General features: G+C 38.2%; 1 protein-coding gene across 4 annotated transcripts in view; it reads right to left on the bottom strand.

Annotated features, from left to right (window-relative positions):
• Positions 1 to 20,426, bottom strand: part of LOC133517315 (uncharacterized) — a 132,383-nt gene that overhangs the window by 97,359 nt on the left and 14,598 nt on the right. For all 4 annotated transcript variants that reach the window (XM_061850574.1, XM_061850573.1, XM_061850572.1 and 1 more), the window contains exon 2: positions 896 to 994. In XM_061850574.1, the coding sequence (XP_061706558.1) occupies positions 896 to 994 (99 nt within the window). The remainder of the gene's footprint in view (positions 1 to 895; positions 995 to 20,426) is intronic.

Raw genomic sequence — 20,426 nt, 5'->3', positions numbered from 1 at the left:
ATGAAAAATCCATTACGATTAACCAAATGTGGAGGTCTAGTCCTGCTCACGTCTCAAGAATTACCCTGTATATACTCCACGAGGATTTGCAATTTGAAACTCCCCATCTGTAATCATTGAAAGTTGAGGTACAATACTTGACTTGTTCAAACAAAACAATGTTCAAGATTGCCTGTAAGATATCAAAAGTGCCACCAAAACCGTCATGATTTCAAGTGTCCTTGGAAACAAGGCTCGGAAACCGGGTAAATTTCCAAACCGTTATCATGTACTCAGCGCAAAATCTTTTAATTTCGGTTTCGCTCGAAAAACCGTTATTTTTAAAACGGATTTATATAAACAGTTCTTGTCAAATTAACCGGTTTAAAAGAATAAAAACCGGTTTCTTCCTATGTCACTGTCTATGTTCACATGGCACACTACCAGGCCGACCGGCCGTTGCGTCGCTCGTCGAATAAACCGGTTTATTTAGGTTAAAATAAAGTTCTGTAAACGTTCGCGTTCTTATAAAAGTTCGGAGGAAAACCGAAATAAACCGGTATTTTAAAAACCGGTTCCGAGCCTTGCTTGGAATTATTGAATACAGAAATACTTAATATGTGATTGCGTATAATATTTGCTTTTGTAGTTTCCTATCTGCTAACTTTGTGTTTTGGTATATTGTAGCGGCCGCTAGTAGATTTTTTTATACTACGTCGGTGGCAAACAAGCATATGGCCCGCCTGATGGTGAGCAGTCCGTAGCATATGTACACCTGCAACTCTAGAGGAGTTACATGTGTGATGCCGACCCTAACGTTCCTCCGGAGCCGATTGCCATATCGCTCGATGCCAACTAAAATTGTTAGCAATTTACATTTCATTCCGAATAAAACGTTATCTCGGCTGAAACTTACCAATGTATAGAGTGCGCTCGCATACGCCGCATGCTTGATGTGCAGCGTGCGGCAGCAGGGCAACGAGGTGTCCTGCTCTGTCGCGGTCCACGCCTTCATCTGTAAAACAGACAAACATAGTTTCATCAGCGTCTTTATAAACCGATCATATCCGAGATTGCGGGAGAGAATGTGAGTGTGCGCCGCCGCGTCGTCGAGATGAAAACGTCAGCGAATATAGATAGTGTCATTCACCATGACGCGTGCCTTGACTCGTGTTGTCATGTTATTAAAGGTTAGATTTGACAAATCTGCGCGTCATCGTGGATGACACGCACTATAAACCTGATGATGAATTCCTGAAGTGTTCGGAATACAAGGTGTAACAAAACGGATCTGTTTAAGGGCATATTCGTCAGTATAATTTTTTTGTTATTCCACGTCAGTGGCAAACAAACATACCACCCGCCTGATGGTAAGCAGTCACCGTAGCCTATGGGCACCTGCAATACCAGGTATATTACATGCGACCCTTTAAAAATCTGTACACTCCTTTTTTGTAGAACCCCGTACTGTAGCCCCTCGGGAAAACCTTGGCAGGAAGCTCATTCTACAGCCGAAGCGTCCGCGGGAGGAAATTCCTCTTAAGCCGCACAGTACGCGACCATTTAGTTTCTAGAGTGTGAGGATGAGCACCCTGCCGACGGCGAGCGGTGCGGTGATACAAAGTGTCCGTTGGCATCATGTCAAACAATTCTTCAGAGCAAAGCCCATTGTACAAGCGGTAGAACACACACAAGGAGGCAGTCTCTCCTTAGATTTAATGGTTCAATACCGCTTGTGAGTTTAGGATCATCGACGATTCGCACAGCACGCCTTTGGACTGAGTCGACGGGCCCAAGCTGGCATCCAGGTGCTCTTGCCCAAAGGTGACAGCAATATATGGGGTTTGAATTGCGATTTATATAGCAGCAGTCTTTGCCCCGGAGTAAAGTATCGTGTTGAGATTAGGAAAAGCTGAAGAAACATTTTTGACGCAAAAAATGTTTGGCGTTTGTATGGAGAGTTAGCCGATTTGCCTGAGATTGTTTTGCGGCAATATGATTTTTCTTCTAGTTTTTCCAAATTAGAACACGATCCTAAATATGCCCTTAAACGTATCCCCACTATTTTTGTTATATCCTGTATGTCGCGCTCAAAGGAGGTTTGTAAATTGTAAGTTTATGTTTTTTCAAAATTTTTGTATTATATAATTGTGTATATAGTCTTAAATGATATAATAAAATTAATTTTAGCCACAGTTCAACATTCCTATTGTGACTTTAATTTCTAAGTTTCGGCTGTAGTGGAGGCATACAATTAGGACAAATGTGCAAGCCTTCCAAGAGCAGAGGCGAGTGGAATTTGATGTGAAACTTGACGATCAAGGCGCGGAACCGGTTTTTAAAATACCGGCAAATACCGGTTTATTTCGGTTTACCTCCTATGTTTTATAAGAAGGCGAACGTTTTAAGAACTTTATTGTAGCCTAAAAAAACGGTTTATACGATGAGCGACGCAACGACCGGGCGGCATGGTGGTGTGTCACGTAAACATAGACACCGATATAGGAAGAAACTGGTTTTTATTATTTTTACCGGTTAATTTAGCATAAACTGTTCTTTAAAAAACAGATTTAAAAATAACGGTTTATCGAGCGAAACTAAAAGGTTTTGCGCTAAGTACATGATAACGGTTTGGAAATTTTACCGGTTTCCGAGCCTTGGTGACGAGTTAATAACCCGACCACCTGCAGTCGTCAATTACAATTTTATTTTGTCGGAGGGGTGCTGACCCGCACTGAATGTGGCCGTACATTTGCTGCTAAAATCGGTTATGTCAGCCATCTGAGAGTTCATGAACGTCGCTCACACTAACCAGTACTAAACAGTCGCTCGAAATTGGCCAGTACAGTATGATGATGATGATGACCTAAGTATAACTGTTCTATTTTTTATATTGCAGATTAAAAATTAAGTAGACCAGAAATGCTGTCAAAATTTACAGCTAATTCATCAAAAATGTGAGGTGACATTGAGAAAGGATCCATCACTTCATTCTTATCCACATCATCTCGTATTCTTCGCGCTTAACAATTTTAATCGACCTTTTTAAGCCCCTGTGTAAAAACCCCTGTCATCCGTATAGAGTAAATCCTTCGGAGGGTCGATGGCTGCGAGTGTTATTTATATTGCTTGACGGGCCTTAGGTTTTCGTCATTGTGGGTTTATTTTTTTAATACTACGTCGGTGGCAAACAAAGATTCGGCCCGCCTGATGGTAAGCAGTCTCCGTAGCCTATGTACGCCTGCAACTACGGTGAAGTTACATGCGCTTTGCCGACCCTATCACTCCGCACCCTAATAGTTGAGCTCTGGCAACCTTACTCACCAGCAGGAACACAAAACTATGAGAAGAGAGTTTACTAACTGTTATTTGCCTGCGGTTTTCTGTAAGGCGGAGGTACTTCCCTAGTTGGGCTCTGCTCTAGATCTGGAATGACATCCGCTGTGCTGTGCCCTACCACACAAAGCGAGATGACATTTTGGACGTAGTTTAAGGACGTACCTGTGTCCCGATAAGTTTAAAACCCGACAGATTTTAACCACGCAATCTTGCGGTAATCAGAAAAAACAATTGTTGCCTAAAAAATTTTTTTGCAATTTTTGCACAAGACGCGTTATTTTGTTTATATGTTGTCGAAAACAAACACTGTGTATTATTGTTATATAATATATTAGATTTGTTGTATAGTGACCCTGTCTATGAAGCCTTAGTCCTGGGTTTGAATCCCGGCAAGGGCATTTAATTGTGTGGTGAGCACATATATTTATATTATATTTGTTCCTGAATCATGGTTATTTTCTATGTATTTATATAGTTATATCGTTGTCTTAGTACCCACAACAAGACAGTCAAGCCTTCTTGAGCTTACCGTGGGGCTTAGTCAATTTGTGTAAAAATGTCCTATAATATTTATTTATTTATAACTTTATAGTTTAGTGCTTGCTAGAATATTGGCTGTCAAATAATAATAATCTTTATTCTCATTATGACCCTCATTATCAGCTCACGATAGTCCACAGCTGGACATAATTATGTACACATTGTACGCCGCAGGCCAAAAGTATGTAAACCACGTTTTTTCTATATATATTTCCTGCTCACGTCTCCTGAATCACCCTGTATATATATATATGTGACGTTCCACGGAAAAGGAACCTTTTGGCGGCTGGCGTTTACATCATACAAAGTGTTTATTTAGTCACCTGCAATAATTTATGGGGTTAATATAAAGGTCATAATGAGCAATTTTTACTATGGAAACGACTCCGAAATCGCAAAAAAAAAAATGCCTGTTTCATACATTTGGCTGTCTGACCTTGAGATTTTCTATGGGAGTATTTTTTTTCCCATAGTAAAAAAAGGCGTACTATAAATGATTTTATAGATGATAAAGATGCCTTTAAGCCAGTAGCTTGATCTTGATAGTATGATAAAAATGTAGGCAATAGTGTTTTCGTTTTCTTTCTGTGAAATAACCATACTAGCGTCCAGTAGAACTGACTCAAGAGATCATCATGTTCTCGCTTGATTGTATTGTTTTAGTTAATTTTAGTTTTGGACACATGGAGATCGGGTCGCCACTTTCCCGAATGAAGGTTGAGGGAGGCGATGGCTGAGATACGCGTCATACTCGTGAAACGGGTGCTGTTCGTGGAAACCGGTCTGTTTAAAGCTTACACGGGCTACATGTTATGTTATAAATATGTAACTTTTGTTTTTGTTTTGTTTTTGTTTTTGTTTTGAGTGGCATTAACGTGAGACACTTCATTCGGTTCTTGTCTGATTTAATTTCTTGACTTTTAATTATTTATACAAGAATTCAAATCTTGGAGACCCTCTGCATCTCTAAGGATAATTTAATGATTTTATATTTTATTTTTTCTCTGACAGACTTATACTAAAGAATTTTAGTATTTTTTGGTTTTATTTTTCTATCATAGTTTTTTTTGTGTAATTTTACATTTAGAGACTGTATACATCTCTAAGAAACCATATAATATTATTTCATCGATTCCATATTTGTAAATGTATTTTGTAATTTTTATTGTTTGTAAAAATGGATATTAAAAAGTGCCCCTGTGGCCTATTTGCTGAATAAATTTGTTTGAAAAGGTTTGATATTTGATATTAGTATTATATATATTAAGTAATTTGATGTGTGTATCTCTAGTAAGATATAGTATGTTTTAATTTTGTAAGTCTTCTATTTCCTCATGTTATTAACAAGACATTTAGAAAATAGTCGTAGGATATGAAAAAAAATGCAACACTGCCAAAAATTTAAAAAAAGCGTCCGATCTTAGCCGTCCCAACCCTATATACTTACCTAGATATATTGTGTATGGCGTAAATCAGTTTATTTATACGTTTTGCAGGTAAATGATTACAAAGCTCAGATGTTTTGTAGCAAAACAAATATAAAAAAATATAGTTAATAAAATTTAGCACATTTATATTTAATTTAGAAGACTGTTTGTTTCTTAATAAAAGAAAAAAAAAATGTTTTCATGAATTTTCACGTATTCCATTGATGACTTCATTGATTGCTCGAAAATTCGACTAACGTATTCGAATTCGAATATCTGATATTTATTGTTATTTCAATATCGTGCGTCTCGCTCGCGCCGTTTACGGACAAATACAAGTGTAATACACGATAACTGAATGGCTAATTCGTGTGTTAGTTATTCGATGTGTTTCCGATAAGATACTGATCTGTCAGTGTCAAAGGATCTCCCCAGATTTATCGACGCGGAAAATTGAATTGAATAAGGACGAAAAATACGTCGACGCGTCGGCAGGCAGCGGCCGAGCCGATCCGAGTCGAACGACGTCTTTTCCGCTCTAATAGTGCAGACAAAGCTTTTTTCTATCAGTTGTTGCCGATTGCGCGTCGATATATCTGGGGAGACCCAAAAGTGACATTTTCGGTTGAAGAAATGTATCATATCGGAAACAGATCGAATAACTAAAACTCTAATTGGTCTAGTACGCTTGACACAAACGGTATCTGAATACTGTCAGTTATCATATGCGCGTACGTCTAGCTAGCCCTAATAAATACTTATATGCTTATATAAACAAGTCCGAGCGAAATGAATGCACGAATGATCCATCATCATTCAAATATCGGTTTGGCGTAAAGTGTACAGTGTCGGCCTGGTACTTTCGATATCATTATTATGTCAATATACGTTCGAATTGGCCTATACGTTGCAATCGCGACAGCAATGGGAATATAACTAGAGGTCCCTAAAAGTAAATCGAATAAATCCCTTTAAATGGCTCCCGGTTGCCGGGCGACCGCGCCGAGTTTTGAACAGGGGATATTCGCCATATAGTTTAAAACAAGGAAATTCTGCAAACATGTTCGTACCAGTCAGCATTAAGGTATCGTTCGGATTCAGACTACAAAAGCATTATTTATGTAACGTCAAATTGAATATGGAAAAAAAAATTCTTCAGTAAGAGTCAGCAGCATTACTGCAGCAATATTGCTGGTGAATCCGGGTATCTTAATAGTAGCGGATAGAACAACGTGCCAAGGCTCGGAAACCGGTTAAATTTCCAAACCGTTATCATGTAGGTACTTGGCGCAAAACCTTTTATTTTCGGTTTCGCTCGAAAAATCGTTATTTTTTAACCGTTGAACTTACTTATCAAAATAGAATAATAAAAACTGGTTTCGTCCTATGTCGGTGTTTATATTTACGTAGCACATCACCAGGCCGACCGGCCGTTACGTTACTCGTCGAATAAACCTGTTTTTTTAGGTTCAATAAAGTCTTAAAACGTTCGAGTACTTATAAAAGTTCGGAGTAAAACCGAAATAAACCGGTATTTTAAAAACCGGATTCCGAGCTTTGCAACGTGCCATAGATAGAATAGAAAAAATAAGAGTCATACCAAGGTAAGTTGGCAGCGATTTTGACAGCCCAGACAGTGCAAGTGTTATTTCAAACGTCAACGTTCTATGAAATTATGACGTTTACTTAGAACATATACAGGCTGGGCTATCAAAATCGCTTCCAACTTAGCTTAGTCTGACTCTAGAATAGAACATTATTTATAGGGAATACACATTACGAAAAACTCTGCGTAAGGTGAGGGGGCGACACTAGCACATAGCGTACTCCCATCTTAAATTCCGGCAACGCACTTGCAACCCCTCTGGTATTGCAGCTGTCCATGGGCGGCGGTAATTGCTTACCATCAGGCGATCCGTCTGTTCGTTTGCCTCCTCTATCATAAAAAAAAGGTATTGAGGGTATTCGCGAAATTCATAAATCGAAATTTCACTCGCCTCTTTAGCACTTGAATGTGCAAGAGTGATAGAGATACAGATTACAATACGAGTATCAGTGTGCCATTTGTAAACAAACCACCATGATGCATCATTGTCATAATTATTTAATTGTAACTGTTGCGAATGCAACTTATTATTGTATAAAAATCAATGCAGTAGCTAAACGCAGCCGTCGGGCTCGGCTAGTATTCGGAGGCTTTTTAAAAGCACCAATAGGAGCGCTCCACATATTCTGTATCGCGGCCAATTAGAAGCATCTAAATTTAAACTACCTTTTTGTACTGATCATAAATTGCAAATCACTCTTTCATCATCCTCCTCATACTATCAACACCCACTTTCTACATTGAACCGTTTTGGCAAGAACCCTAAACCAGTACCTTTTGGAAGATTAAACTTTACTTTATTATAAATCGAAGTTTTATTTGAGTCGTCGACATCCTGACCTGCACGGCGGCTACAGTAACTAATAATCACTGAAAACTTCTTAAAAACTGTTTAAGAGGAACGAGGACGGCCGATTCTCCATACAAACAAAAAAAAAAATTAAATAATTTAATCTGTTTATTTCATACCAAAAAAAACATGCATTTTTCTTACTTAACTACTAATCTTAAATTAAAAAGATTTTTTGAGTTAAGGAGTCTAGGCGTGTAGAATTAATTATACAGTACACTTCATCTTTATATAAATTTTCATTATTTTCGCATTTTAAGCATGTGTTTCTTTATCATAGATCTAACTTGCCCACATGTTCGACCTTCTAATGAGCTTACTAATTCATATGGAAATCTATTCAATATGTAGTCCCTAATTTGTTCTCTGGATATTGACATTATGGAAAATATTTTTACACAATTGGTATATCAACCATAGCTAATCGAAAAAAAACAAAACGTTTGATTTTTTTAGATTTTTCTATTACTTATTATAACAATATGGAATCAATGAAGTAATATATACTTTATTAGAGATGTATAAAGTCTCTAAATGTCGAATTACACAAAAAACAACTAACCTAACCAAAATTATTTTGAGGTGTATAAGTCTCTGTCAGAGATTAAATATAATAAAACAAAAGTTCAATGAATTATCCATAGAGATGTAAAGGATTTCCAAGACTTGAATTCTTATATAAATAATAGGGTTGTTTCCATCTACAAATCTTAGGGCAGAATTGTATCCCAATAAATTCTTTTGGATTATAAGAACAAGTTTAACACTTTTAGGGGACCTGTAATAACCATATTTTTGTAAATATTGAATTTAAAATATCTTTTGGCACACGTCACGTGACCAAACTCGAAACGTCATTGAAGATTCTGATGACGTCACAACTCTCGGTTTGACACTGTTGACAGTTAGGCGATAAACAACAAATGACTAATGTCAGTTGACAGTTCGTATCTTCTACGTGCCTATGTAGTTATGTGTCAAACCGTAAACTGTGACGTCACACAATTTTCAAAGAGCGTTTTAGGCGCGAAAGCATCTGTCAAAATATATTTGTTAATATAACATATTTAAAGCCGTTTTAGTATAAAAGTTAAATTTTAGGGCAACTTTTAGTTAATATAGAACGTAATACGAGCATTTCAAAAAATTGGAAACAACCCTATTAACAGACAAGAAATTAAATCAGACAAACAGACAATAACCGAATAAAGTGTCTCACGTAAATGCCACTCAAAAGTAAAGTTACATACTTATAACATAACCTGTAGACCGGTCTCCGAAAACAGCATCCATTCACGAGTATGACGCGTATCTCAGCCAATCGCCTCCCTCAACCTTCATTCGGGAAAGTTGCACGTGGGTGACACGAACTATAAAGTTTTACAACTATATACCTAACCATTGTCACGCCGCAATACTCCAGCAGTAATGCTGTTGTAGTCTGTACTCAAATGGTACCTTTAATCAAGGCCGGAAAGTTAAATGCCCACTATTTTAATTATTCAATAATAAAAAAATAATAAAAAAATCTGTTTATTTCAGTGTTTGTTTTTGTTGAGGTACAGTCTGAACTCAGTTACAATCGCTATATTTAGAGATTATCTTAACTAAGTTTAGCCTTAACTTAGTATATAATTAGTCCTGTTGGCAGTTAGTGCTTACATGTTATTATAAACCAATCTATTTGTAACAAAATTAATTCATTTTAATCAGTGCTTTCTTAAGTGTACTCTTTATTTTATCAGGATATTTTTCTAAAGTTTCTACTACTTGTTTGGGTAAGCTGTTCAGGATATTAGGCAGGTATGTTGGCCAGAGCCTTTTCCCATATTCATTGTTTGGAAATATTCTCTCTCTATATTATTATAGGCAATGATCAATCTAGCTATAAAAATAAATATACCCTTATCTAAGGTCCCTTTTGGATCACAATATTTCGGTCCCCTTTTCAAAGTAACTGTCCCTTTTAAGAGGCTACTCATGATTGAAGAGATAGAAAACCTTATATGTATAAAACTTTTTCGTATTTGGTCCGAGAAATATAGACATACTAGCTTTTACCCGTGTCTTTGTTTTGAAATTAGTAATTTGGTTCATTGAGTTATTACAAAAGAGAAGCCATACCAAACAATGAATTATCGCAATCGCAATCTATAACACGCGACCAAAACGTCCTAAGCGCCGTAAAAATCTATGGCGCTTACGCGTTTAGGTCGCGAGATTCACGCTCCGCTTCTATGGTTTGTTGCCAAAACAACAACTCATGGCGTAAAATACTGGATCTCTATGCCTCTATGAGTTGGGTGCCTTTTTTTATTCGTCAGTGAAGGAAAACATCGTGAGGAAACCTGCGTACATTCGAAAAGAAATTCAAAGTCCCCAACCCGTATTGGGCCAGCGTGGGGACTAAGCCCTCTGATAACATGAGAGGAGGCTTGTGTCCAGCAGTGGGACGTATACTTATAGGCTGAATTATTATGATTTTTTATCAAATCAGCTTTTTGATGATTCCCATACCAGGTTTTTTATTTGAGAGATAACGTAAGGCAGCAGATATGCTCAAGAAAGCGCTGGTGGCCTAGCGGCAAGGGCGTGCGACTTGCAATCCGGAGGTCGCTCGTTCAAACCCCGGCTCGTACCAATGAGTTTTTCGTAATTTATGTACGAAATATCATTTGACATTTACCAGTCGCTTTTCGGTGAAGAAACTGGACTAATCCCAATAAGGCCTAGTTTACCCTCTGGGTTGGAAGGTCAGTTAGCAGTCGGTTTCGTAAAAACTAGTGTCTACGCTAATTCTAGGGATTAGTTGTCAAGCGGACCCCAGGCTCTCCCTGCCCGGCAACCCTAAAAATGGTTGTTGGAAACCCGTATTCGTTTTGAAAGACCTTTTGAAAGACCCCACACCATTTGGTTAAAACGGACAAAAAAAACATATTATGGGAGTGACCCTAAAAATTTATTCAATAGTTTTTATTTTACCGTTCTGTCACCATGCATGGATCTAGGAGCAAAGCCGTGGACGGACAGACAGACGGACATGGCAAAGCAATAAGGGTTATAGTTTACTACGGAGCCCTAAAATGCAAAATGTTAATTACCATAAAGATTTGATGCTTAATTGTCGTTATAAAACTTGATAGCGTTACCTTTTCTTGACTATACTTGCCGCAAAACTAAGTGGCCACTGAGATCATAATGCTATCTCCTTTACCCTTGTTAAGACCAACCAAGAGTGAAAGAGATGGCATTATGACCTGACCGGCCAGATAGTTTTGCGGATTGTATAGGTACTAGGTACACACGATAATTGCATAAGTACACTATTTTCTGAAAACTCCCATATAGGTATGTACTTACGGGCTTATTCGTAATATCAAACGACCAGAAAGTTTGTTATTCACTGAATTAATTTTCATTTCATCTATATGTAAAAAGCAAAGTTGGATGTACGCTTTTCAACTTTTATTAATACTAATGTGTCTAAAATGTTTTCAAAAGTTAAGGACATTTGAATAACACACGCTATTCCACACGCTTCGGTTGTCGAAATGAATTCAACCCAGATATTATCAAGTGATTACCTACATTATGGGATTTTTTAATAGAAGCGCTGGTGGCCTAGCGGTAAGAGCGTGTAACTTGCAATCCGGAGGTCGCGGGTTCAAAGTTTCAAACCCCGGCTCGTACCAATGAGTTTTACGGAACTTAGGTATGAAATATCACTTGATATTTACCGTCGCTATTCGGACCGGACTAATCCCAGGTCCCAGTTAATTAAAAATTCTAAATAATCAAACGTAGGGGCATAGCTCTGGTTGATATACAACAAATTGTGTCAAAATATTTTCAATAATGCTATCCAGAGAGGAAAATGGGGACTAAGTTTGTATGAAAAGGTGATTTCGCGCGGGTCACTTTGGTCTTAAGAGGCTGTCAACACCCAATGTCCTTGAAATTGATGTTACTTAAACAGTTTTTTAAGAAAGACTATTTGTTTTAGTCAAGTAAGAAAAATATATGTTCATATTAGGGTCATTCTCTCATTTCGTGCAAATCGGTGATATTCTCTCGATTTCTAATTTTTCTTTTAATTGATAAAATTTTGGATTTCGTCAATGTGTGGATTCGTTTATTAACACTTTTATGCTAAAGGCACCTTCGTAACCTTATTACTTTTCATTTAATAGGGCTACTGGTAATGAACTACGCTCTGGTAATGAAATGGCCTGAGATGGTAATGAATGATAAAGGAAAGGAATGAAATTGGCATCGGACGGTAATTTTTTCACTGGACTGTAATGAAACAAACTTATGAAATCTGACATAAAAATCTTTATTTAAAGAAAATTAACAACATTAATAAAATCAACAATATTAAAAACGTGTCGATTAATGTCTGGCATTTAGCAAATACACAATATACCTGCATAAAACTATGAAATAGTGAAAAGGTGGCATAAAAAGTCTCCCAAAGAAATATATATGTATGCTTCTGAATAAGAAGAATTTTGTTACAGCCGATCCTTATTTGTTATTTAATAGTTTAAGTAACCAACATAATTATTGTTTTATTCAAAAAACTAAACTAAATTTCAATCGGTCTTTGATTAGTCTATTATTTTAAATTGTTACATTATCATTAATTGACTCACTACCTACGCAATTTCGAATTAATCTCTTGCATAGCAATTATTTTAATGGCGTGTTTTGCTAATTTTTACTAAAAAAAATTTTTTACTATTTGACCGCCATTTCTTTCTGTTTTCTTTGAGCACGAGGTGTCATTTCCTTTATGCTACAAATCTTTTTTGTTCCTTTCTTAACAAGTATCTATTTCTTTCTTTTTCTCTTTGTATCGCATATAATTCGGGATTATTTTTTATAATCTAATATTTTTCTTTTTTACGCTGCCTATCTTTTGCTAGTCAGTCTTCTTTGGTCATTTTTTTCTCTGGCCTGGCCATTTTAATGCTAAAACAAAGTGATAACAAAGCTAGTCCTTAAAGAACATTTGACTAAGGGAAGCCCTATAAAAATGGGAAACGTGCACACGAAGACGATGCTGGGAATCTGCAGCCGGATGTTGCCCCAAAAATAAACACTGCGCGTAGAGGAAAAGCTGGAGGTAAATATTCAGGCATGGCAAGAGCTAAAGCACAACTGCGGAATATAGATTCGGATGAGTATGAAATGATCTCTGACGTTGATGAGGATGCGGAGCGACGTATCATACGTGCACGAGGGAAGGACATCTATGAGTATACCAGGGCAACTCCTGCCATCAGCTCAGAAGTTGTAAAGAGCTCCTCCCCGGTCTCGAAAATCTATGAGGGGGACATAATTGACGAAGTCTGCACGGAAGCCAACAATGTGCTAGAGGAGGCTCGCAAATCCGGGAACTTGAATGCCTCAGCCCTGTGCTGACTGCTCCCAAATGTAGGCGGTCCGAATGCTCCGTGTCAGTGACTGTATGCGGGAGTACTAAGGAGCACAACGCACCATCAGGGCATATTTAACGGCGTCCCATGCCGCAGCGTGCCTCATAGCTAATACCCCTGCGTGGGAGCTTGATGCTCAGGTACTGGCGGAGAGGTACCGAATGAGGGCGGAGGCGAGGGCGCGGGGAGAACGCGTAGACCCCGAAGAGTCGGAGCGAGTGCTACGTCAGGCAGAAGAGAGGCTCCTGGAACGATGGAAGGAAAACCTGGAGGACTCGCTCTATGGCACCCGCACCATTGGGGCACTCTTTTCATCGTTCTGGGAATGGATAAAGCGGAAAAGAGGTGTGCTATCATACCGGCTGACCCAGGTGGTGCTTCGGTCACTACCTGTACAAAATTCAACGGGAGCCGAGTCCGGTCTGTCATGAATGTGGTGACTCGGACGACACAGCCCAACACACCTTGGAGGCGTGTAACCGGTGGGATACCGAGAGAGGTGCCCTAACGGGCGTTATTGGGCATAATCTCTCGCTGCATAGTGTTGTCTCGGCCATGTTATGCAGCGAGAGATCGTGGAATGCAGTTGCCACCTTCTGTGAAACCGTTATGATACAAAAGGAGGCCGCTGAGCGAATACGCGAGGAAAATGTGGACGCGCATCCTGTCAGGCGCAGACGGCAGAGGAGAAGGCGAAGGCGCTATGCAGCAGCCTAAGTCTGATCTTCCAATAGGGCTGGTGGGCTGGGTACCCACCATACGGCCCCACACGTCTAGGGGGAGGGCCATAGCGTCCCTGGTCCTCTCCTTCCTTAGCGCGGGTGCTCCCAGCGTCTATGCTGGGGAGCGTCGTGGTAGAATGGCTGCAATCCCTCGGCGCTCCCAGTAATGGCAGAGCGGGTGACGCCGCAGGGGATGTTAGTGGGTATTCTCCTCCCCTCTCTCTGTGTAGCAGAGAGAGCTGTGGTAGGAGCGAGTCCCACATACTACCCCCACATGGGCTGACCTGGCCCGGGGGTGAGATGCGTAAATGCATTTACCCCTGCTTCACCAAAAAAAGGCGATTATCTCACACTGTCACCGCATTTCGTTACGAAGCGCGGTGCAACGAATTCGCGAGCGGCGACGATGCTAAGGTGGTGCAGTTGGCTCCGTATCTTCGTCCGGAGCTGCTATGCACGACGAACCAGGTTTATGAACTAAAACCAGAAGTAGAATAACCAGATTTTTATGATATACTATTTCTTAAGATTAATATATATCAAACTCACTCCCACATTCAAAACGTATGTATCACAGAAGTACTGAACACTCATGTTTTGAGTGTCATCACAAGTAAAGGTAACAGAGCGGCAGGTTTATGTTAATCTACTGCGCTCGAGTAAACCCGAAAAATCCCCGGTTGGGCTCCCCTATTATTACATATCTACAGTTTTAAATGTTTATAACAACGTAATCTTTATAATAACTGAGCCTCTTTCTATTAAATGTACTGCCTCGAATATATTATCATTACCTTCTTAATGCATTCATTACCTTCCCCAGTAAAACTGGAAGGAAAAGAACTGAATGAAACAGATATGAATGAAGTTTTGGAAGTTTTTGTCGCCTACGTCGGTTGGCATCAGACTTTAATGTTGCAGAATAAACCATCTGGAAGGCAACACTAAAACACTTCATTACGTATAATTATAATAATGTATACTTGGAACTTACTGTGTAAATCACTGGATGGCGATGAAGATTGTTTTGAACCACACTCCTTTTTGACACGCGAGAACGTAGGTATGTTCGCTAACAGCGGCATACGCGCGTCCGCTACGAGATCACGCGGCCAACTGACTGACGAACAATGCGTAGCATCGGCGGTAGACGCTATATACCCTTGCTATGTAGCAAAATATAGCTAATCCATTTCTCGCGTCGGTAATGAAGAAATTACTTGAACCATACACTTATAAGGCTGTATAATTTTAACTGTTAATATCTAGCTTCTAATATTAAACGATTTAAAATATAACTAAATAAGTCATTAAGTGAGCAAACAACGAGTTTTCTATTTTTAGTATCTTAAGGTTCAAATGTAGGTCAAAGTTATACCTTCATGCGTTACATGTAGAGAGGAATGAAAAAATTGGGTGTTAATTGTAAATATAAAGAAAACTATTACCTTTTTAGAATTGTTCGTTGAAGAGACATATACTTTAGGCCGTATGTTACAACCTTGCTTTTACAGATATTCGAAAACAACAACACATTTTTGGTAAATTACCTAAAACACCGATTTGCACGAAATGCGAGAATGACCCATTAATTATATTTCAAAGACCCAGGTTGTACTCGATACATGATTGAACGAAATCAGCTCGATAGAAAATAATTGCAAAGATTGGTCTTAAAATCACAATTAAACGCTTTTATGTCTTTATTGTTTTGACTTATGGGTCTGCAATTAAAATGACAATTTCAAAACATACAAAACAACAAAACCGCTATTGAGTAAAATATTACACTAATAATCCACTTTTTTTATTTAAATATTTTTCTTATTATTCCCTTGCCCAGGCCCAGTAACATGCGACAGTGCTATCTCATTTACTCCGATACAAATAGACAGTGTGCGCGCTTTAGGTATTGACAGCCTCTTAAGTAATGTATTTATCTGAGCAGGCAGCACAACTGTGTCATCAAAATCGGAATGTTAAAATTCAAAAGCCTTAGCAAGAAAAGTGAAGCAAAAAACTTGTTTTCAGGTGGACAGAAGCCACCTTTTGGATCTCGGCCTAGTTTGTAATTAGCGTTTCCACAGACCACAATACTGTAGAATGAGCATGTAAGACAACACGCGGCCACTAGAGATTGGCGCTTCTATACATACTAAGATCAATATGGATAACACCGTCTATCAGGTAAGGCTATCTATGAGCTTCTATGTTGCTTCTAACTCTTCGTTTGTACACGTACCACTTGCAGGAAACTTACGGTGTTCCCCCCATTAGCACGTTCACTGCGGCTCAAAATATTGCTAAATTTCAACTAGTGCTGTAAGAGGTCTTTACGCCTTAACTGTACCATTTCACCGGTGCGGTTAAGGGCCTTAAGACCACTCAAGGAACAAGAATATTAAAATGTTTTTTTTCTCATGAAATTCACTAATTTGTGAATGATACTTATATAATGCTGTTGCTAAAGGACTGTTTTGTCTTGTTTTAGTTTCGCCCAAAGTTCTGATGTCAGAATATGGAATAATGTCAAAAAAGAATTAGGAGGCTTTTGGACCTCGTACAGCACTGAATTTGAGGTACATTTGTATTTACGTCTACTGATGTTCCTAATAAAAATGCATTTTATCGATAAATCAAAAAACTTTATTATATACTGTAAGTGAATCAAGGTATTTTTCTAGAAGACGGCTCACTTACTGTGTTCGCTTTTGCAGTAACTTTTTGGAAAATCGGCAATATTTTGGCACAGAGGTTTCGTCTTGCACTTCATTCTGATTCTCTGCTAATTGTAGCATTCTTCATCACATGCGATACTTATTGTTAATATAACTTACTGACCAACAGCACTTCTTGGGTATTTAACTTAAACACTGAACACAATTGAAACTTACTACTTAGAATGTACGTATTTTGACTCACGAGCAAATGCAATACATGACGTACATTGCTCATAGACGCGTGCACATCACTGGGTCATAGTTCGAGTATCATAGACATAGACAGGTGCTGGAGGGGGCGGATAAGCCCGTACTACCTATATGATGTCTTTAGACCCCCTGTCCGCACTGGACGTACTTTTCACTCTCAGTGCGATGAGAGGCCTTAAGACCTCCTGCGTGTTTTAAAGTGTCAAAAAATTCTACGTTATAATAGAAATCGAACCATATATTGGACTCTTTTCTACCTATACATTCTATAAGCTACGAGGTCCGCACCAGAGCGAAACCACAATATTTTTGCCCGCACAGCCCGGGAGTACTAGCCTTATACTACTCGTAACTCAGTGATGATACAACAGTTCATTAGTGTTACGTCCACGGTTTTCACCTTTATATATGTAAATAACTTATACGTCTAAGAGCTCTAGAGTTGAAAAAGGTTATAGCAGTTCAGTTATTTTTATTTTAAATGTCAAAACTCTCTTTGACTATGAAGTTTGTTGGGTCCATTTCGTGATGCGCTCTTAATATTTTGTTCCTCTGCTTTTGTTGTCTGCACATGTTCGCACATTGTGACTGTCATGAATAAATGTATTTTATATTTATTTAAAACGGAATCTATATAAGGTGATCTATGGCTCTACACCTGCTTTGACAAACTTGTCGCTTTCCGCTCTCTTTAAGTCCCATTTCACACCAATTAAGGAAAATGAACGCTTTGATGCCATCCCGCATCACATGCATGGGTTCATAACCTCCTGACGAAAACGAGAAATGTATTAATATTATTAATAGTACTTTTGTGTCGCAAGGGAGCAAAATATACATATTTACGGTGGGGGTATACATTGAATCCTAAAGGAAGCGAAGGATTCTATAATTGAATTCTTAGCTTATTGAGGCATTCAAGTGTGACCGCCCAAGGTGGAAATAATTTCGGTACCATGTGAAAATGCTTTTCATTCTAAAAAAAAATCGATATGCTAAAACATTGTATCGATTAAAAGAAATTGTAATCGATTATGTGGATACTATTTTCATATTTGAATATGTATTGTTAATATTTTATACTGGCAATCAAATGTTATAAAACATAAAAGTGACAATTTGATCCCACTTAGCAGGGAATAAAACTGCCACTTTGAAGTCTCCTAATAGCAGGGTAGAAAAAGTCCTTTTCCGACTAGGTGATATAAAAATGTAATAATTAATAAGTTTTTTTTTTGGCCGTTTATTTCTGTTGTCTGCGTTTTTGAACAGATTTTATGTGGTATCTGGGGGCATCATGTATACAATCTGATTTATTTACTGATTCCTCATACAAACTTCAACCCCTTTTTCCCCCTAACCGCTTTTTCCTTCCTTTTTCACCCTTACGGGGTGATTTGGAGGTTAAAAATTATTCTATATCCTTCCCCGTAACAAAAAATACCTTCATACCAAATTTCAACCAAATCGGTTCAGCGGTTATTGATTCCCCATACAAAATTACACCCCCCTTTTCACTCCCTTAGGGAAAAAAAATTCAAGTTTTTGAATTTGTGTTGTTGTTTGTGTACTAATACTATCTTACATACCAAATTTCAGCTTCGTAGGACTTCAGGGAGTATCCTAAACGTTTTGATGATCATCAGTGAGTGAGTCAGTGACGAAATCGGAGTTTTTTAGATACGAATAAAATCTAAAGTATGAAAGCCATGCAATAGATTTTTTTTATGATTAATTAGTTCACTATTATCTTCCGAGAATTTTATTTATTTGGTATAATCCAATCGCAAGTTATGAGGGTTCAAAAAAACGACGGAGCGCTTCGAGAAAAGGTAGGTAGTGCCCTTGCGCTTCGTTTTCGCGTTACAGATATCGTTGTCTGAGTACAACATAAGCCTTCTTGGGTTAATCGTGGGACTTAGTTTTTGTGTTAGAATGTCCCTATAATATTTATATTTATTTATTATTATTTTCCTGTGTCTTGTTGACGTATTTGCCGCCACTAAATTGTAGTTTTTTAAATCAGGTCCTCACTGAAAACCAGTGCCAAATAAACACTTAACTTCAGCCTCCACAGACATTTTATAAATGTTCAAACATAAATAACTAAAAAGTACATTGGCGTTGAAACTTTAGGTCCATGGGATCCCAGCACGCACAAGTACTTTGCAGAAATCGCGAAACGTCTGGTTGACGTAAGTGGTGACCGAAGAGATGGCGGCTTCCGCGCAACGAGGAAATGCCGCCAGCATCCTTGGTACAATGTTTCAAGGGCCTATTTTATTTAAGCTAGTTATAGTAATACTTCTAAATATATTAATTAAATTAAGACAAACCTTAGAATGATTTAAAGTACAAGAAAATTGCTACATAAATAACCTCGTTAAATTAAAGGTGTCAAATCAGAGTTCGGGACAAATTCCCCGAAATTATAAATTTGAAAGTAAATATTTTGAGAATCCGTGTCCTTCGCTGAGGTAAGTAAACAAGTTAATGAGGCAAATGGTGGGCTAAAAGTACCTGTTAAAATTGTTTACTTACCCTACTTCGGCGAAACCAAAAGGCCAGTTTGAGCTGACATCAGAATATCTGAATGATGTCGTTTAGTTATTGTTGCAGACTCTTTGCAGCACGAGGCTTATTTTTCTTATTTGTCTATTATAAATTCAAATTCAAACTTGATTTAATAAAAAAATGTCATTCCGATTACTTCAGGTTTCTTGTTTATATTGATTGGTTGTGTCCAAGACTCGGAAAACGGTTAAATTTCCAAACCGTTACCATGTACTTCGCGCAAAATCTTTTAATTTCGGTTTTACCCGATAACCGTTATTTTTAAACTGGTTTTTATGAGAACAGTTCTTGTCAAATTAGACCAGAACAACCAGTTTAGAACAAAAAAAAACGATTTCTTCCTATGCTGGTGTCTATGTTAACGTGGCACACCAACAGGCCGACCGGCCGTTGCATCGCTCGTCGAATACTCCGGTTTTCAAGGTTACAATAAAGTTCTTAAAACGTTCGAGTTCTTGTAAAAATTCGGAGGTAAACCGAAATAAACCGGTATTTACCGGTATTTAAATAACCGGTTCCGCGCCTTTGTTGTCATTGATGTGGTTTTCTCTCTATATTGTAAATATTTATATCTTAAATGAATATCGAAGATATGATTCATTTTTTAATCATTACAGTCCGTTCATTCCATATTAAAGTTATCGTGCAACTCGCTTGTGCCAATACACGTACGGACAATTACGAGATATATAAGATAGCCGAATGACAGAATCTATGTCATTTATCTATATACGTATGTATATCGTCGCCTAGCCCTTTGCTTAGTTTGGGGCTAGGCCGATCTGTGTAAGACTGTCCCCAAATAGTTCTTTATTTTATTTATTCACTAGCTTCAGCCCGCGGTTTCCCCCGCGTAAAGCAAAAAAAAAAAGGTTCTCAATTTGACCCGTATGTTTGTATGGACGCATGTAGGTGTGTACGTTTGTCCGCGATTAATAGATTTAGAACCATGCTCTGCAAAATGCTTGAAGTATTCCACAACTTCATACTTGTTAAAGTACTTCCTTCAAAAACGTCA

This window comes from Cydia pomonella, chromosome 4 (assembly GCF_033807575.1).
Source record: "Cydia pomonella isolate Wapato2018A chromosome 4, ilCydPomo1, whole genome shotgun sequence".
Lineage (NCBI taxonomy): Eukaryota > Metazoa > Arthropoda > Insecta > Lepidoptera > Tortricidae > Cydia > Cydia pomonella.
Note: the sequence above shows the minus strand (reverse complement) of the source record. Positions and strands in the feature narration are given on the sequence as shown.